Source organism: Mchenga conophoros, linkage group LG18 (genome assembly GCF_057382185.1).
Source record: "Mchenga conophoros isolate Kocher_MC1m ecotype Shallow Benthic linkage group LG18, M_conophoros_male_GT1.1, whole genome shotgun sequence".
Taxonomy (NCBI): Eukaryota; Metazoa; Chordata; class Actinopteri; order Cichliformes; family Cichlidae; genus Mchenga; species Mchenga conophoros.
In genome coordinates this window covers 23,251,671-23,271,737 of record NC_140543.1, presented here as the reverse complement: position 1 = coordinate 23,271,737, position 20,067 = coordinate 23,251,671, and the positions used below count along the sequence as shown (strand labels likewise).

Here is a 20,067-nt window from a genome sequence, read left to right as displayed (position 1 = left end):
TGAGAAACACTGTGCGACGTTTCAGGCACTGAGAATTCCTTTTCTGAGACACTCTGGTGCCATCTAGTGGACAACTGGTTTGTGACCGTGATTTAGAAAACAACAACAACAACAAATTACACAATATAATTTAATTATATTTTACACAGTGATCAGCTACAAACACCGTCACCTACAACGAGGCAGGTTAACTTCAAATAATACAGTGATGTGGTGCAGTGCTGCTTATGGACACAGTCAGGGGGACAAACTTGCTTTAGCCAGCATCACAGTGTGTGGAAGAAGGATAGTATGGCGTGCCTTTTCTTGGATGCTTCAGTTCGTACTTTGTTTAATTTGGTAAATCTTGATTAATCTGGGGTGGCTGAAGACTCGGCCGATTCAACTCTTCTGGCGTAGCCAGCAGGCGTGCAGCTGCTTCGGACTTTCATGGCCTTGAACAGCGATAGCAACTTTTTGACAAACAAAAAATATTCGTTTCCCAGTCACATGTTATACGCATGCAAACACATGCACAGACAGAGACATAAGGGCACAGATGCATGTGGTACAGCACACACAGATTATCAACAATTTACAAAAGACCTTTTTTCTCATTTTTTCCCCTCTCTTGACCTCTTTGAATATGGAAAACGAGTAAGTGCTTGGCCGATTTCTTGTTTAAACTGCTATAAAACGCAGTTTCTCACAGTCGCATATGGATTTAAGAGTTTGTGTTCATTACATATTATCAGAAAATATGAATAAACAACTGTTACGATTATACCTTAGTTAAAATCAGTAAGGCAATGTAAACAAAGCTTTCATCGTGAGATCAGAGTTTGTCGAGTGGACTGAAAGAGAGAGAACACTGCACGCACGACACCCACAACATCAACTGTGTTTGAGTGTGTTTTCGACCAACAGCTGACGACAGGATAATAAAACACATAATTATAATAAAAAGACCTTAGCCACTGGTACACCGATAAAGTGCTAGGAATAAAGTTACACACAGCTTTGACATGCCTCTAGTGAAAAAGACAAATGGACACACAAATAAAGCATGAAGTTGTAAAGTCAGGTAGAGTCAAAAACAAAGAAGTACCACATACAGTATGTCCATATTGCATAGCCAGAGCTGGAGAGAGTGATATCTGGACTATGTTGCTTCGCCTGCCTCCAGCCGGCAACCTGATTCTGGATAAGAGGCAGAAAATAAGCACGTGAAGGTTTGGTATCTCTGGAAACTTTGGGATCAACTCTAAAATTTATCATGTTGTGTTTGTTGCACAGAGAGCCCCGTTTTTATAACACTGAAAGCATTCACAGTGCCAGCGTGATACCTCCACTTGATATCAGTAAGATTGTCCTGGAGCTGATGCTTTAAAATGTTGCCTATAATACTGTAAGGTTTTTGATTGTTTCTTCAGCTCAGCTAAATACTTCCAAAAAAGTTCACTCCTTTGGTTTTTATTGGCAAAGCAAGCTCTCACATGCAGCTTGGCCAATCAGCGTGAACTCTTCGTAGCGTCCTGGTGGTTTCATCATTAAAGTCTCACAGATGACCTCTGGCTGCACCCACCGATGCTGCCTCCTCTGTGAGTTACTGGAGAACGAGAAGATTAACATTAGAGAGGCTGGCAAAGCAAATGCGTCCACTCGTGTCTGTTCTGTGATTTAACTTTGACTCATGAATGAACCGTGCACCTACTGGTTCACTCTCCCCATCTGAGCCCCGTCTGGACTCTGAGCTGCAGTGCAGAGGAGAGTACGCCCAGCTCCGATCCTCCTGAGTCTGCTGTTACCAAACACAGCCGGCAGAGGGAAGCGCAAGAAGAAAGAAGAGCAGAGGACTTAACACTGATTTGGGAAACAGAGCTCTGCAGAGACAATCCCTATTCCCGGAACAGTTTAAAGCTGCAATGTGCAGTTTTGCATGTTGTGGCTTCTGAAGGTGATGCATGTATAAATATTAAAATCAGAATCTGAAATAAAAGCCTCATCATCAGATCAAGCCATAGCCACTCTGTCCAAATCATGCAGATCAGCGTTAAGGGCGACTTCTCCAACTTCTCTATCATTTCAAAAGGGAAACTAGGTCTGTGTGAACTAGATGTTACTTCCCCTCTTTGTTGCTTGTAAATTATTTCGCTGCTGCTTTTTAAAGTCACAAATAATTAATGTAATATGGAAACTTAAAACGTTAGCGCCATGGTCATTTACTGCCTCAGAAAGGATGATTACATTCAAAGAGGTTCAAAGAAGCTTGAACATCACTAAAAGCACAAAGCAAGTACAAGTTACAGTCAATTAAATGTAGCACAAAAAGTAAGGACATTTGTGTTTGGTTGATTATTTCTTTGTTGTAACAAAGAACTGCTACTTGCCAAGGATTTCCTGGTGGAAATCCTGTTTCTGCTGCCACACTTGTAAGGAAAATGCATTTGTGGATCGAGGCCATGAAAAACTTGCCAAATCTTCTCTGCTAATGCCAAACAGCTTATTCTGCTGTTGACTCTTGTTTCGAGCCTCTGGTACCCCAGGTGCTGACAATCAATTGGCTGATTTGTGCCTGATTAGCAGCACCTGTGAGCATGGACCCTGTTGCAATGGTCAGTTGGCGTCTTCCCCCAGCGTGCCACATTTTACTGGTCTGGATGAGCTACTTGATTGTATGTTCCACAAAACTAAGCTGCATTATTATTTGGAGTGAACCCAAGTGCGATCTCTAAATTGAAGGATACAGCCGATATCTGCACAGTTCCCACTGTCCCAAGAAAATTAATAAAATCCTTTAAGACCCATCTCACCTTGGTCATTTATGGATCTGAAACATCTCGCTTCAGGCAGATGTTTCAGATCCACAATGACAAAAACAGACTAAGGAACAGCTTTGATCCCTCAGCCATCACCACGCTGAATGCTGCCAGATTTTAGACAATCAGATCCAATACCACTTTGATGTACAATGTTTACATTAATACAACACAATATCATGTTTACATATTAACAACTGCAGTTAACATTGGTATTTACATCAACACCAACTTTTTTTAATTTGTATTTTTATTTTATTCTTCATCTAGAGACCTCACTTTCATTGTCCAATGTTTCATTGTTACCACGGCAATATAGATTCTCACCCTGTCAGCACTTAGGAACCGTAGGCATGCCTTTGCCCTATAAATGTGGGACATTTTAAGGGGAAAAACTGGCTTTCCAATGGAATAAGATTTACTGCCAAAAAGCATTGTTACAACAATCAAATCATCAACCAAACACACATTTATCCTTACCTATTGTACTACGTTCATTTAGAGGTCCAGAAACCTACACGTTCCAACTAATCTTTACTGTCAACAAGCTACATGACATGCAGTTTTATATGCAGCGCCCTTTCTTGTGACATCCGCATGAAATAAATCATAGGAAACAGACTTTATTTTACCTTCAAAGATCATTAAGTAGCTATGTGTGCAACAGGCCCAATGGAACAGTTACTACCAGTGTAGTCTAGTATGTACAAACATCACCTGGACTAATGCACAGCTAACTACTTTGATGGTGACTTACATTGTAACTTGAACTAGAGTTTAGCTTACGACGGCCAAGAACTGGAGAGTACACCCAATATCTGCCATCTGCATACTGATGGATGGACACACACACACACACACGGACACACACATGAAAATGAAGTGATCTGAGCATAAAATTATATGGAAAAATAATATGCATGAGAATATAGAAGGAGTTATAAAAGAAACATAAAGCAGAAAATGTGGAATAAATGGAAGAATGCAGCAAAGACAAACAAAATCCCACAAAGGATAGAGCTGTGGAGAGCTGTGAGTGAAGCTGAGAGGAGGAATGACTGCAGATCAGCAGCTAAGAATCATGCTGTGCAGAAAAGGCAACAATCAAAAAGCATGGACGGTGGCTCCTGGCAGCCTCATGCTTCAGTTGAAATAAAGCATTTTGAAAAGCAGGAGCATTTCCTATAGTGCGTGCAAACAGATAGAGCCCCCTCTCCCCCCCCCCTCACCATCACAACTCTACCACGCTGTCCTGACTGGGCCACTGCAAAAGACCCAGCAGATCAAAGACAAACATCAGATAAAATCATCTTTACTCCCTGAAAATGGATTTTCTCATAAATCAGCTGTATGATCATTGTGGTTTGTTTTACCTACTTTAAACTGGTTAGTATCTAGTGTGGAATATTTTCTGCAAAACAAGAACCAGAAGAATTGGAGTGCGAAAACAGGGGAACTTACAAAGTATATGTCGGAAACCTGCACCTCTCCATCCAGTGAGTCGTGGCTGCTGGAGACAGACAGCTGATTGCGCGACGTACGTGGTGACTGCTGACACACCTGGGGGCTTTGAGGGACAGAGGAGGGGGGCGTCGATGGCAGGTGGTGAGAGGAGTTGTGGGAGTAGGAGTGAGAGGATGCCGGACAGATGGGGGTGAATGCTGATGCAGGAGGAAGGGTGGAGCTGTTTGGACCTGTGGATCGTGCAGCAGAATGACAGACTGGAGAAGAAAGGCTTAAAGACTGAGCAGAAGCAGGAGATGTGAGTGGCTTGGTGGACGGACGGATTGATGAAGTAAGTGTGGAGGATGAATACCCGCTGCACTGAGAGGTGGTGGAGGAGGAGGACACAAAGGAAGGAGGAAGGCTGGGTGATGAATACTGAGAGCAGGGGTTAACAGAAGGAGGAGTGGATGACATAGATGATGCAGTGACAGGAAGCAGAGGATCAGCTGCTGGATGGCTGGATGTGGGGATTTCTGTCATCTGTGTGAGCTCCGTGCTCTTTGGGATTTTACTGCATTAACCAAGACATAGAACAATGTTAGAATACCACATATGAATAAATGGAAACCATCCTGGGATTTTCGCACTGCATATGCATCTACCTGAGCTCCACCTCCACTGTTATGGTGTCCTGGCGTTCACCGTGAACCTCAACTATCTCTTTTTGTGACCTGAAAGCAGACAGAAGCACAGAGCAAGCATGACTGTGGAAGAACAATATCATAAGAGCAGATTAGATATAACATTTTATATTCATCAGATATTCTCACCTGGAAATGTTTGGTGAAAGCATTTGCCTCCTGTAGCGAGGGTGCTCAGGTGTATCGAATGGGGTGGTGGGTAGGGAGTTGTTTGATGACAGAGTGGTAGCGATAGATGCTGTGGTGGCATCTTCAAATGAAGGAGGGGTGCAGGGCGGTTCCTTCCCTGAGGGGCATAGTTAAGTAAGAGATCATGAGCTGTGTGCGCAAGAGAGATGAAAAAATGAACAGGACATAAATTCTTTAAGAAACAGAGCACACTAACATTAAAGGTGCATCTCAGGAGGCTGTACCACAGAACAAAGATCTATCTGAGTGTACGACACTGCACTGCACTCTTCTCTGAACCTCTGATATCTGAACTCTGCCATATGCTTGCAGTGGTCCTTAAACTCAGTTACCTGTGCAAAATTCAAATTTAATTGTCTTCTTACATTCTTGCTCTTACAGGTCTTAGAAAGTTTACAAATGCTCCCTTTTTTACTGAAGTAATATCCATCTGGTATTGTTGTGCACACCTCATATTATTCCCTTCCTGTGTCATCTAGTATTGATTTGTTACTTTTACTTATACTTTGTTTCTGATGCTGCTATGCTGCTGCTTCATCACTGCACGTTAATAATAAACAATGTTTGATTTATTTTACTTAAAGGGAAAAGGAGCACTCAGCTGCAGAAAATAGAGGACGTCAGTGTCAAGGTTAGAAATCGTGTTGCTGTATTAGCTTTTAACTTGGTGTAAAAACAACAACAAAGGAGACGTAAGCTTTCTTAAGGAACTTCCTAACACACAAATCACAACAGTAGTTCCGTCAAGGTGCTTTAGACTGTAAGGTAAAGGTAAAGCCCCTAATGAGCAAGCGGTTTAGCGACAATGGGAAGGAAAAACTCCCTTCTACCAGAAAGAAAGAAAACCCTCAAAGGAAACCTTTGTGCACCCTGTGGGAAATATTTCTCTGTTCTTATCAAGTCATTTTTTTCCATTAAAGCTTAGAAAAGGTCATACCATTGTCCTCCAGCATGGGGAAACTGCGAGCTCCTCTTAGGTTCTCCAAGTTGTCCAAGTTTTCTGGCCTGTCATCAGTCAGTGAAGGACGCTGCCCCGTCGAGCTGGCTCCTGCACTGGACTTGGACATTAGAACCCCTCGTCCTCTCTTGGATGGAGACGATCGCAGTGCTGTAAATTCAGCAGACGGATTACTTGGACTCGTTCCCTTTATTAGGACCAGAGGAAACACTACAAACTGCGACCTGTGCACGAACTCACAGCAACTCTTCTTGAACACAACTGTGCTACAGAACTTGTAGAACCTCTCAGCATAGAAGCTCGGTCTGTGAACCGACACAGTGTCCTGTGGGAGAATACAGGTCCCAATAAAGAAAGAGTGAAGATAAAATATATAAACATTTTCTATCCTTAATATATGCCGTAAAACAAAAAACAAGATATGGTTTAGACTGGTCTGTTGGGCTTGGATTCAAACTATTACATAACAGTTACATAAAAGATACTCACTCCATCATGGATGAGGGACTTCCAGGAATGCTCCAGTTTCTTGATCAGCCTGCCAGATGGAAAAATTCAATTATTTATTAGGTGCCGCACATATCTAGCAGTTTACTGCTAAATCAGTGGCTAATATTGCCGACATAAAGCAATCTTCCCAAATAAAAAGAAAAATAGAAATCAACCTTTATGTAGATCCTCATTCCTTCCACCTGCATATTATTATTAAATGATTTTGCAGCTATTTAAAATATGACATGCTTGATGACATAAGTAGTTCCCAGTAAAAAACTAAGGGTTTGAGTATTAACAGTGCATTTTTTCTTAATAATCTTCCCAGAACGGTGCTACTTCTGCACCCAACTAAGCCTTAGTTGTTGCGTTTTCTTCAGTGGCACACTGTCTCACAAGTAGCACACACTGATCACCTACCTGTAGGACTGCAGAATGTCAATGATTCCAATGAACAGCAGGAGGCGCTCCCCTTTAGCACCCATAGCTGGAATGCCACCCATACTAAAGAGAGCAGAAAAGTTACCGTGTGCATATTTGAGGTGAGGATGGGGAGAGGCTTTTTGAAGTGCTGTCTTACGTGTCATCCTGCTCCAGAGTGTCCCTGCATGTGGAGCCTCCCTGTATTGACTCCATGGCACTGGAATACAAGGATCTCTGCCCTGCGGGCCTCTTTTCATCCCCTCCTTTGATGGGTGAGCCCTGAGACTGACGCTCTCTCTCTGCTTGGGTCTTGTTGTGGACCCCAAGCAGCAAACTGTAGTCCATAATCTTAAAACTCTCCAGAACCTGATGTAAAACACATAAAATGCAATAAATATTTGTGAAATCTTTGAGGAAAACTATGAATATTTGAGTATGGAATTAATGTTAGAGCCTTTTAAGCTTTTTTTTTCTGCTTTCCTCAAATTCTTTCATGAACTACCAGGAAGATGTGTGGTTGGCTTGGCTGCTAGATGCACAGTGTTAATCTACTTTTACAAAGACCAGTTTATCCAGCTCCTTTCTATTTGCCCTCTTACCAGGCAGTCTCTTTGCAGCGTTTTGACCAGAGCGCCGTATGTGTCCTGGTCCAGTGTGAGGCCTTCAGGAATATCACTCAGAAAGTCCAGGTCTTTAAAAGTGGGTTTGGACTTCTCTCTTTCCTTCTTGGATGCTCGCCGCTTGTATGTTGAGCCCTTTAAGTCGAACTTGAGGTGCATGCGCACGGAGCGTGGTAGAATATTGTTCATCACAACCACTCTGATGTTCTTTCCTCCACACTGGACACAGTAGAGGCCAAAAAACTTTGGCAGTAAAGTCCGGGGGTTCTGGTTCAAGTTCTGGAGAGGGATTTATAGAGGGAGGGAGAGAGGCGCAGGGAAGAAAATGTGGCACATTAGTGGTTCATTTTGGTTGCAATCTGTGGCTTCCACCCCATTTCAGTACCATGCACATGCGAAACAGCGTGACTCAACACCAGGCCTCAGCTCATGCTTGTGTTTCTCCACCGTGTCCGTGCTTCACCAATTAAGGAGTACCCAGCCTAACTCCGTGCTCTCACCTATCACAACACCACCACCTGCTGACATCACCGCTAACCTGGGCCAACCGCGGAGGTTTGGATTAAGAGGATAAAGGTGACTCGAAGTTTCTGTGGCATGTGCAGTTCAAACCCAAAGCAAGATTTCATTCTCCAACTCCTAACATATTATCACACTTATGGAAATCATTCATTTTACTTTCCCAAAAGGATTCTAATGGATGAGATACTTACCATGTAGTATCCAGGGAGCAATTTCTGCAGAAACTCAGCCTCTTTGTGCAGCACAGTTTTGATGATAAACTCATCATCACGGGTCACGTAGAAAATTGAGCCACTAGCTCCTGGATTTGACAGCTCAATCAGTGGCTCATTACACAGAGAATACTAGACAGAAGCACAGATAAAACACAGAGTACAATTTAACCTCAATTCAAACAGTCTGACTTTACGATCTCTGGAAACATGTTTTTAACATGCAAATGCTACAAAAGCAAACTAATTCATTAATTTCATATTATGCTTGTGTCACCTGTTTTGACAGAATAATTAGATAGTCAGAAGTTCGTACAATATTCATTATGTCTTTTTTGGGTGGCTGCATAGCTTTGCTCATGTTTGAGCCACTAGAGCTTTCCACCATCCAACCAAAGGACTAATGCATCTACCCACTCACTCGACATTACTCATCAGCACAAAAAAGAAACTATGTGTGTATAGACTGTTGAGATTACTACAAATTAATGCTGTATTAGTCACTCAAATGAACTTACTATCTTTACTGTTGCATTCATTTATCTTATGAAAGTGTACAGAAAGCAGGGATGATGTTTTACCAAAGCTCGTTAAGCTTTAGCCTAATGGAGGCATTCCAGTAGCATCAGCAAACTTCTCACTATATCTGACATCTGAGGTATTTGAGGTAATTCTCTGGTTGGAGGCTGGAGAAATGAGCTGAGAGGTAAGCGCGTACCCTTTGATTGTAGCTAATTTGCCTCACATAGGAAGGCAATTTTCTATGGCTTAGCTGACAAAATGCAATTATCTCATTACTCCACCCCTCCACCGGCAGCACAAACACATGCAGACACAAAAACAAACCGCTCTAACCGTCTGCTGCCACTACTTGGAATTTTAAAAGGAAGGCTTTAGTCAGCTAATCTCCCTCTGGCACAGGTAGAGTGTAAGCTTAAATGTGCTGCTGAGAACACGCTATGTCACCTCATGTGCACATGCACAGTGTGTGAATGGTCGTGCAACTGAGAACTGGGACCTTGATCTTGACCTTGACCTTGGGCATGATTTGAGTGGAAACTCATTAGGTTATCATTGTGTGCAAGTTTCACTGAAATCTGACCAATGCTTTAGGGAGAAGGGTAATTCTTGTAAAAATGTAAAGGTGCTCACAGCACAGCAACTATTACTTTAACCTTGAGCACAACACGGGTGAAGATCATTATGTGTAAGTTTTAATATACTCTGACTAATACTCCAGGATGAGGACTGATATTTAAATTGTGGATGGACACATGATGGGCGCCTTGCCGTGTCACATGATCATCTGAGTTAAAAATATTGCGTCATGTCTAATAACTGGTGGAAATGATATTGACATACTGCTTTTCCCACAATGTTCCTACTATGCAAATACAATTCAAGCTAAATATTGACAAATAGGAGGTCTTGGGCAGGATTATATAGTTTGAGAGAGAACAGTTAAATTACAGCGAAATACTCGGAATCAAGTCACACATTTCAGTCAGGATGACTTTGGAGGTGGGTTACAAAGTGGCTTGCAGAGACAGTGACAATTGTAGGAAGGCTAATGCAACTTAAATAATGTGCTTTATATGAGATTTTCCACTAGGATGTGTAGAAGGATATTAGCTGATGAATTGAGACTGATGGCTAAGCTATGCTATGCTATCTTTAGTTTATGAAAATCTTCACTGCTCATCCCATGTGTAAAGGAATAACAGTTTAGTTACACTGTAATTTAGATGATACTTAAATACACTGAGTGCATTGTGAGTCATCAGAGAAAATAAGTATCTCACCAGGTAATCATCCGGTCGGATCCCAAAAAGCTCTCTGAAGTAGCGGAAGGCCACAGGGGCGTAGGTTTTAAACCTGAAGTCTGGGAAGTGGTGGGCTGGTGTGAGGTTACTGCCTTCGCTGTATGGAGTAAAGTGCGACAACAGAAAGAGGATAAGAAGCAATATCTCATGGAAATTGTATGCACATTTACTGATATGAATGTACCTGGGGAAGAAGATGCTTTCAACCACGTAGAAGTCCTGCATGAGCACATCTCTCTCGGGCTTGGAGCTGAGGTTGCCAACAGTATATCCGATACCCAACTGGATGGCACCTTTCAAAGCAGAGGAGGTTGTCTGGAGGCGGACAACAAAGAAAAGAGCAACAGACCAAGGTGTGGGTGGCAAACAGTTGAAATCGTGATGCCACGAAAACCTACAAACAGTATTAAGAGGCAAACAGGCAAAAAAAAAGAAAAAAAGAACAATAAAAGAAAAACCTTCTTGTAAGTCGTCTCTCCAGAGGCATCGACCCTCCTGTGGCCAATCTTCTTCTCATGCCCTTGGCTTGATCCGAATGGGGACGGCATCTGTCACAGATAATGTGTATTATTCCCATGAAAGTTACAATGAAATGAACTATTCAAGCAACAAATAGATGAGAGAACAGATCGAGCAGATGCAAGACACAGAGACAGGTGAGGGGTGTAGAATGTGAAGCAACAATGGCACCTCTGTTATTTGAGCCTTCCTGCTTGAATCTGTGGACAGAAAGAAGGAGAAAAATGTTTAGCTGTAAACTCTTCACACTTCACTCACTCAGTGCCCACATCTGTACATTACTCAGCATGAGTGAGTGTGCAGATGTAGCTTTAATATCAAGCTAAATAATTAGCCCCAAATTAGACGTCAAATATCCCAAAGTGAAAGAAACAACCAGACTCATTCTGTGGATGCTCAGGATCCTAGTTCAGAGTAGCAACATAGATTATGAGCACTACATGATAGTATGCAACATCAGCTCAAACTTTCTTAATTTTGTAGGTTTTAACTCGAAAAACTTTATCTGCAGAGCTTGAAAAAGCCAGTATAGCAGCATTGTCATTAGCATTCTGTTCCACATTCCTTGGCTCAGGGTCATTTCATTTTAGTTCATTTAAAAATGGAAATGTTCAAACGCTACTTCTGCGGCATTTATTAATCTTGCCAAGTAAATTGGTGTTTAAACTCACCGCAGAAGAGTTTAGTCTCTACAAGTTAAAAATTGTTTGATAATCCAGAAAGAAAAACAAGATACTGGATGCAGTGAAACTGACATCCAACAGTCAGGCTGCTGCAGCGTACCGTCTGTGTTTTCTATTCCTGGATCAGTGAGATTTGTAGAGAGAAGGTAAAAACTCTATTGGATTGACTTCCTTCTTAATCTGAGTGCTGCCATTGGCCGAGGTGTCCAGATCACATCACCGACCAATCACATGCAAGGATTAGGAAAAAATCTTTCCAAGCGGCAGGAAGGACGCAACTAGGCTGTGTTTGTATGTATTTAATAGGATGAGAGAGCAGGAAGCAACTTCATGGTAACTTTCATGTTGTATGAGAGTCAAGGTTAACAAAACATTGCTGAGATAATGCATGAGAAAGCCATGTTAAAGTACACAGCAGACACTGTAGCAGATGTTGCTGTCAGTTAATCATAACAGAGCAGTTTGCTGATCACATAATTTGCAAGTATGATCTCAACTGTCATAAACTTAAACTAACATGCAGAATATTTGATTTAACAAAAGTATGGGTAGCACACAGTCCTCCAAGGCCATTAATACAAGTGTATTCTCCTCTTACCGACTCTTTGCTTCAAAATAGCAGCTGTTCACTATCTCAGTGGGGCGTTTGCTGAGTAGCTCTAAAGACAATGCACAGCTGAGGCTCCCAGGAGTGTCATTAGTTTTGCATGTGTTTGCTCATGAGTACAATGTTCCTAGGTTACAGTTACAGGATGCTAACAGTTAATGGAGTTCATCTTTTAATGGCAATTGTTAGGACCAGAGCTAGAGAAAGATTTTTAAAACTGACACCAATATTTGACAGTTTAGAAATCCAATATATCAGCAATTATTTTCTTCTTTCCAACACATGAAACATAAATAGATCTCTCCAACATTTATTATGTGCAGTTACTTATGAGTTCTTGTTAAGATGATATGACAACACAGTGTAAAAATAATCTTGTTAGTGTATTACTTGTTTATGCTCAGCTCAGGTACCAACAGGAAAGTGCAAAGTGCCCTCTGGTGGACAAACTATGCAACATAACCACTCATAACACAGATGAGCGGTGTTTCTTCCCTCTCTTCTTTGCCTTTGTAACCATAGTTACTCCGCTAGCATTTATTTTTGGTCACATGCCATTTGTGTAACTTTTGCTGTTGATTTATAATGCACATCAGGTTTTATAATACAATTTTATGGTTTTTCATTATTAAGTTTATTAATTACTATTTATCTCAACATACCTATTGCAAAGTAATTTTGGTTCCTACCTTGCAGTGTTTGTGGTGGGATTGTTTTTAAAGTGCAAGATTTTGTGTGTCAGGGAGACAACAGAGAAAAAATTGGAGTACACACTGTTCTGTTGGTATTTACTATAGAAGATATTTTTAAGAGAAACTAAAGCCTGCCATAAACCCACAGCAACAGCCAAAGAGATTGGAGGACACTACCACGACCATGACACTTTTAAAATGTGTATTTTTCTGATATAATAAATACCAGGATCAATATATTGAAGAATAGCTCATATCGGCTGGTCCATCGCCCCACAAATATATTGGTCAGGCACTAAGTTCAAAGCCTAAAAGGTGAACTGTGTAGTGTCAGTGAAAATGTGAGGGGATCACCAAAGGTGTTCATCCTCCGGAAACAATTATTGGTCATTACAATCAATCCAATATGTGTTAGACAAACTGACTGATTACAACTTGACATCACCATAGGTAAAATCGAAAATGCTCAATCACTATTTTGCACACACACACACAAAAACCAGTATTTGAACACATGATGCGCACGATTGCACAAACAAAAATAAGTGGATGATGAAGAATTAAATGATTTCTTTGAGGGGTTAAGTGGACTGTTTTGAGTGGCAATGGGGCAAAAAGTTCTGCCTTTTGTCAGGATGTATCCACCTGTAGACTGCAGATTAGTACTGCAACAAAGCCTCTCAGGCAAAACAATGAGAAGGAGTATCCTGGGGTGGACGTGCACACAAAGAGTCTCTGTGGGATTAGGGTCAGGCTAGAATAACGTGTCACTGAGCTGCAAGCAATAAACAGGACAAACCCCACTGGGTCATCTGAGATTAGTATGTGGGTGACAGGCCACCTGTAAGATGAATTTACTTTGAATGTGTAATAAAAGAGTTTAAAGGACATGTGCAGTAACTGAGAGCTCACTGAGGTATTCTTGTTATGACATATTTTGTGTCAGTGTTGAGAGAAATATGCCTTAAGGGCTGTGCGTTTGATGGCAAAGAGGATTATAGCTTTTCCTTATCAGCTGGGGGGAAGAAATGGTGGCCTGTTGCTGTGACATTAATGTGAAACTAGACATGGGGGTAGATTTTGAAGCTCTTTGCATTCAGATATATTTTGTGAACCGCTTACGCCTGAGCATGCACAGAAAGGAAATTTGCTGCAAAATTAAATAACAAAATTAAAATGCCATGGCATGCTCTGTGGTATGTGAAGCAGTGGTGTCCACAGCAATGCCTGAAAATGATATGCATTTAAGAGATTACTGTGTGATTTATGTTTTAATTCCACAAGAGATTACATGAGCCACTCTCCAGATATAGCTCGGAAGAGGACCAGACAGATGGCAAGAATTATGAGGACGGAGAGAAGCGGAGGAGAATAAAATGACACCTGACAGAGACCGAGAGAGCACACAACGTTTACCAATGGATGCTCAACAGCTCACGGTGTGTTTGTCAGCCTGTTAATGATGATGCACATACAAATGACTGCTGTCGTGTGTTTGCCATGCAAGTAAACACTTCCACGTACTCATTTGGGAAAATTAACTTTCATCTCAGCTCAGCTTTATTTGGTCTTGTGGGAATGTGTGGACACATCCCTAATGTGCACCTTGTGCTGGTGCCAGCCTGCGGTGAGTCAGTGGCATTTAAAAAAACACAGTGACTTCAATCTTGAGTTATTCAACCCACCAATCTATTGTTTAGTCCCACACTTTAGTGGGATTACCCTGGGCTACTACTCTGTGGATCTGTTTTGGTGTGATTTTCTCGTCTGTGCCTAGCTGTGTCCACGCACTGTTTGCAGGGTAGGATGCAGCCCAGCTATGCCCAACTTCCCGGGTTAGATCAGCTTTCATAGGCGGCGGCTATTAATAAAACCGCCACCAAAAATGATGGCCGTTTGACAATTTCACTAAAACATACGAACCAGGGTCCCCGAATTCAAGCTGCATAGATGGGCCAGCGGCCGCTGCCTCGCTCGGGCTGCCGTCATCCCCGGTTCCCGCAGTCCCCGCTTCCATCTCCCGGACGGTTCCTGATCACGATGCGCAGCCGCGTCCTTCCTCAGCGGGAACCAGATGTTGCTGGATGCAGAACCCCGGTCCGATGTTTATTGCTATAAATGCCCACCACATAACTCCACGGATGCAGGTTTTATCGCTGTGGAAGTGTAGCGGCGCGGACATGCTCAGTGCCAGCGGTGCCGATCATCTCTGCCGCTGTTCTGCGTCATCGTCATTATCACGCACCGGGTAGGGCGCGTGCCACTACAGCGTGAGCCCGCAGCTCTCAGCAAAGTAACAGCAGGCCGGGATACACTGGAGGGCAACGATAGGCCTGTACGTGTGAGTAAGAAGGTGCTGCTTCAAACTTAGAAAAGTAAGAAGCTTCTGTAAATATAAGGACGTTGAAACAATGGCGCAGAAAGCTGCATTTGGTCACAAGGGAAAAAACAACAACACACGAACTATAAAGAGTTGGATGTATTGGTGCATATTAAAGGGCTGGTATGATGCAAGGATGCCAGTGGTTACACTGTTATGCAATAAAGAGGATGTATGTTGTGTTAAGACACCAGTGGCCAACAAAATATCCACAATAACACAACCTATTTATTCATTCATTATCGCTTCTAAGAAATTTTTTTTTTTTTTTTTAGGTATAAATGAGACAAAGTTCCCCAAAATAAACAATTCGTTTTCACAAGTATTTTAGAGACATGCAAGTTGGGGGGTGGATTGACTTTATTCTCAAAATGAATACTAGTTTTTTTTTCTTAATGTGGCCCTAACACTCTGTTATACTGTTTATCTGCTGTAGAGCACTTTTAAGGTCTGCCACTTCTTTTGGCTTCCACTTGACCAGTTTCCACAAATTTCTTACACTGAACACCATGCCGGTAAACCTGTTTTTTAATTTTTAGGAATGACCTCACTGGTGAAAAACAAAAAACTATTTCATGTATTTCAAGCTCTGGGATTTTGCATAGATTCAACCAAAAAAATAAAAAAACAAAACTGGATCTTTGTTTAGTTTTCTGTTATGTGTAGACAACACAGGTTGATGAATCATACTTAAATAATTCATAGATCAGTGTGAAGTTGCTTAACAAACAAGCATTCCTCTAAAAATGGTCAAGGACTGGACTGAAAATGACAGAACAAAACAAAAACCCAAAACAAACAAACAAAAACAAGGCCTTGAGAACTATATGGAAAAATATGTGTTATAAGAATGCTGTGTGGTTCAAAGCTTTTACATACTCTATCAGAAATAAACAGACACTTCTAGCAATTTAGAATTACCATCATTTACTTCTGTTGTGCAGGTGCATAAGCAACACATCAACACAATATTCACAACTACATTTATTTTCTAATTTCATTATATAAGCCATGATTTTCAGGTTCAACATTTGGCCCTTTGTCGTTTTAAGTGCAAACAATAATATCAGTAGCTATGCAGAAATCTATTAAATTTATTGCCTTCAGTGTTTTCACATAAAACTGACAAAGACACATAAACAAACTTGTCAAAGTAACATTCAGAACAGAGGGTATTTGTATTGGACTAAAAAAAGTAATGGCTGTTTGAAGTATGCTGTGAAGTGGCTCGACTTTGGTTAACCAGTGGATGTTCTCTCTTATGGTCATACGAGGTTTAGTGTGAGTGGGCTCTGGAGATAAGTTGCACGCAAGGGATTATCAGGCCGTGCCCCACCCAGTGCTGGGTTTACAGGCAGGCCGTCACTGGTTCAGGCACACAGACACAACCCTGAAGTCCATAAGAGAGGTCAAAAGTGAAATAAACACATGGGAGATGAGACTGTATTATTACAGGTACGTGGGCAGGTCTTTCTCCACCACCTGCACAGAGAAACAAATGCAAATGTTACTACGGCAGAGTTGAAGAATAACAGCAAATACTACATATAACACACAGATAAGTGTACTGGGCAGACCAGATGGTTACAGAGCTGGGATCCTGAGTGATGAGACGCACTGTGCAAAAGTCACAAACAACCTACTGTCTCAAAATCTGAAGAGTTTCAGTCGTCCTCTGACATTAACATCAGCATAGAAACTGCACAGGGCCTCTTTGCCCATATATTAACAGAAATTACTAGAATATGCACACAGAGGTTGAAAGCGTCTTATACCCCACATCATTCAAAAGGTGCTGTATTCTAGAGAATGCACAAGTATATACTGGAGAAAAAGTGTGGTTGCGGCTTACACTGGGATCATCGGTTGGGCCATATCTCTTCACTACTTGTCCTTCTCTATTTATAAGAAACTGGTGAGAAATAAGAGAGCAATGAAAAGCATTAATTTTCAAATGCAGTTGTAGTTAAAAACAACACCCCCCCCCCAAAAAAACCACAAAAAAACCCAAAAAAAAAAAAAAAAACAGCATTAAGTACTGAAGAGCATTGCAGTTCTGAGTTCTGATTGTATTAGCTTAGTTACCTTTGTGAAGTTCCATTTGATGTTGCTGTTGGAAAAAAAATAAAGTACAAATGAAAACCATACTGCAAACATTAAAAGTCTGTTGTTTATTTAAACTGGAATTCTGTGGGTTTACACTGATGTGCAGATTTTGCTGTTTTTTTGGCTACACCACCTTTTATCCTACTCCCAGTTAAAACATACAAAAAAAAAAAAAATCAATAATTATGCAAATCCCTGTATATGACAATTAGATTCCTACCCGCAGATGTGAGTAATGAGGATATTCTGCATATAACAAACAATACTTGACATTTCGCATAGCAACACGATCCACGATCCTTATTTTGCCCCTGATACTTTATACATTTTACTGTATGATTTCTTTGCCTGCTGTTATGTGAATTGTGTTCTTTATTGGAAGGAAAACGTACAAAACTCAGTCAAAAGAAAACAAACAAACAAAAACAAAACAAAAAAAACAAAACAAAACAGGGTTTTGACGTCCCTTGTTGAGTTCATCTACAACGCAGCAAAGTGTAGACAGTGCAAGAAATGAAATCATGTAAACGTCTTTCTACAAACTCAGCAGAAAACGACAAGAAGCAGGGAGGATGAAGGCAGTGGGATTAAGAGCAACTCCCATTTCAGGGTAAAATGACGTCATGCCTGCCTGCTGTTTCAACACCGCGTGGAACATTATAATAGTTACAAAATACTTTAAACTCAGTCTGTTCCATGGCTACAATTTTAAGCTACCACACTTGAAACTGTGTAGAAACACAGAATTTGTATTTATCCATGACCAGAATTTCAGTCACAGACTTCACTTATGAGATTACAGGTGACACAGGAAGGTTTTGTTGCAGGAGGACATGAATGATACGACATTAACATTGTCACTGTACACTATTAAAAGACAGACATATTGCCAAGAAAACAGAAACATAGAATAACTTACTTTCCCAGGGTTCCCTTGCCTTTGGGCTGAGCCTTCATCCACTTCCACAGAGGGTGAGCGTTGTCTCCATTCACCTCAATCTTACTGAAGAGATCAAACTCAGCATTGTAACCTTTGGCAAACTCTTTAATTTCTGCTTCTGTCCCTGGTTCCTGAATGCCACAAAAACAACAAACAACTACTAAATTAAGCTAGAAAATGTTAGCATGCACAGATATAAATATAACCAATTGGAAAATAGATCCGAAGTATGCAACAGTCTAGCACGCATGTTTGGTACAGAGTGCAAATCAATTAGTACGGTCTCCTCTCTGCCAGCCCACTTTATTCACACAGAACAGTGAAATTAACTCATGTTGCATTTATGGCCACATAAATAATTTGTTTGAGAAAGCACAAAATAAAGGCAGCTGGAGTTTATCCACCTTACCTGTCCTCCAAACTGGTTGCATGGGAATCCCAGGATGCGTAAACCTTTCTCAGCATAGGAGGCGTGCATTCCCGCTAGCTGAGTGTAGTTTACCCTGGTCTTCCCTCATTTAGAGGCTACGTTTACGATTATGCACACATACCCTCTGGCGAAATAGAGCACAAAGTGAGGTTAAAATGCTAATTTCAAGCATTAACTACTGGTGCCAAGTGGTTGATTGTGTTAATATTACTTTTACCTGTATTTCTCCAGAGACACCTCATCCCCGTCTATGTCCTTGGCAGAAAACTCATAGATGGACTTGGCACTGTGCCAGTCTCCCACCTGAGCACACTGCACAGAGGTGAAGAAAGGAAAGCGTGCATGAGTGAGGCTGTGTGGTTAAGTAACAGCGGAGGATGGGTTTATTATAGGGCCTAAGAGAAACCAAGTTAGTCAGTGTTCTCAATGATAGGTGCCCTTTGGCCCATCTGTGTCACCATTCACGTCTCCGCCCATCAGTTTCTACACATAACAAGTTTAATCTGTAAAGGCAACATTTCGTACCTTTACACAAGCCTGCCACTAATAAGCAGAGGAGGGGGTGAGGGGTGGGAAGCTGATTAAAACAAATGTCTCCAGTCAGCCTTCGTTTTAATTCCCAATAGCAGCTTTAATCGGTCTAAATGAGGAAATAAAGCGATTACACAAAAACACGGGCTTTCTCTGACGTTAGCTTACATCACCTAGCTCTCTTATCACCGGGAATGACTAGCAATTTTAGAGGTGTTTTTAATCTTCATACAGACAACCCAAGCATTGTAGCATCACAAAATACATCTATTATAAGCTCGAACAGAGTCCGCTGTGTGCAGCGACTGAGGCTGAACTGTTAAATAGCGCCCCTGGCCTGGTCCGCTATAAACGGGTTTAAGCTAGCGTTAGCAGCTGAAGCAACACAAACATCGGATCCATTTATCTGTTGCACTGCGGTCTAAAAATAGCCACACTTAATGTTTTACAGCGGATATAAGAAGACATATTCGCGTTTTTAGACTCCTGGCAATATAAAGCAGGGGACAGGTTTTATCTGTGCTATGTCCACTTACCATACTTCTCACTACTCCTCTGCTCCCTACCACACTCAAGACTGCGGACGATCTCCACAGCCACATGTTGGGCACACTGATCACGTTACCTTTTCGGCCCTCCGGCTCCGCCCACAAAGAGCCTAGCAAAGGGGTTGGTGTTCCATGGGATCAACTGTGATTTTGTAAGCACAGAATATTCTGCGTAAAATCATCCAAATACTACGGTAAAATACAGAGCCCTAACAAGCGACTGCAGCAGCTTCCTTCTCGATGCGTCTTTGAGTGCATTGCACCCCATTGCATCCCATTACAGCGTTATGGCTTGTAAAGTAGACTTTTTTTTTTTAATTAATCAAAGTTAATTAAGTCTTACAGGGCAACATTACTCAAATGGACCTGATATTTAGAACAACATCCATAATATTCCTCACCCTTTTTCTTCCTCTTCTTTTTTTCGTCCTTTTGTAAATTAAATCA

The 20,067-nt window shown here is 41.4% G+C and overlaps 2 protein-coding genes across 9 annotated transcripts; both read right to left on the bottom strand.

Moving 5' to 3' along the window:
- Nucleotides 1-116: 116 nt before the first annotated feature.
- On the bottom strand, nt 117-14,956 carry LOC146553789 (phosphatidylinositol 4-phosphate 5-kinase type-1 gamma-like). 8 transcript variants are annotated; one of them, XR_014889581.1, is made up of 18 exons: nt 14,609-14,955; nt 10,875-10,903; nt 10,643-10,732; nt 10,369-10,499; nt 10,164-10,281; nt 8,341-8,493; nt 7,607-7,906; nt 7,165-7,373; nt 7,005-7,088; nt 6,582-6,630; nt 6,333-6,417; nt 6,072-6,242; nt 5,075-5,231; nt 4,907-4,975; nt 4,260-4,815; nt 4,028-4,062; nt 1,694-1,780; nt 117-1,588 (listed from the first exon to the last, which is right to left on the bottom strand). XR_014889581.1 is itself a non-coding variant. In XM_085255300.1 (18 exons), exons 1-18 carry the CDS (start codon nt 14,700-14,702, stop codon nt 1,586-1,588), a joined length of 2,460 nt encoding a protein of 819 aa, XP_085111426.1. In that variant the 5' UTR covers nt 14,703-14,956; the 3' UTR covers nt 117-1,585. The 8 variants fall into 8 exon arrangements, 5 of the variants coding, with proteins under 5 accessions (XP_085111426.1, XP_085111430.1, XP_085111427.1 ...); XR_014889580.1 differs by having other exon boundaries at nt 1,694-1,777; XM_085255300.1 differs by lacking the exon at nt 4,028-4,062 and adding an exon at nt 3,556-3,630 and having other exon boundaries at nt 14,609-14,956.
- Nucleotides 14,957-15,975: 1,019 nt separating this feature from the next.
- On the bottom strand, nt 15,976-19,763 carry LOC146553788 (phospholipid hydroperoxide glutathione peroxidase-like). The gene is made up of 7 exons (XM_085255306.1): nt 19,609-19,763; nt 18,759-18,853; nt 18,521-18,665; nt 18,091-18,242; nt 17,151-17,175; nt 16,918-16,977; nt 15,976-16,547 (listed from the first exon to the last, which is right to left on the bottom strand). Exons 1-7 carry the CDS (start codon nt 19,672-19,674, stop codon nt 16,515-16,517), a joined length of 576 nt encoding a protein of 191 aa, XP_085111432.1. The 5' UTR covers nt 19,675-19,763; the 3' UTR covers nt 15,976-16,514.
- Between the last annotated feature and the right edge of the window lie 304 nt (nt 19,764-20,067).

Coding starts and splice junctions, on each gene's coding strand:
- LOC146553789 (XM_085255300.1), bottom strand. CDS start 14,702: ATGGAAGCGGGGACTGCGGGAACCGGGGATGACGGCAGCCCGAGCGAG. Junction 7,089..7,164: donor ACTCTGGAGCAGGATGACAC/GTAAGACAGCAC, acceptor TGCTCTCTTTAG/TATGGGTGGCATTCCAGCTA. Junction 6,418..6,581: donor AGTCCCTCATCCATGATGGA/GTGAGTATCTTT, acceptor ATTCTCCCACAG/GACACTGTGTCGGTTCACAG.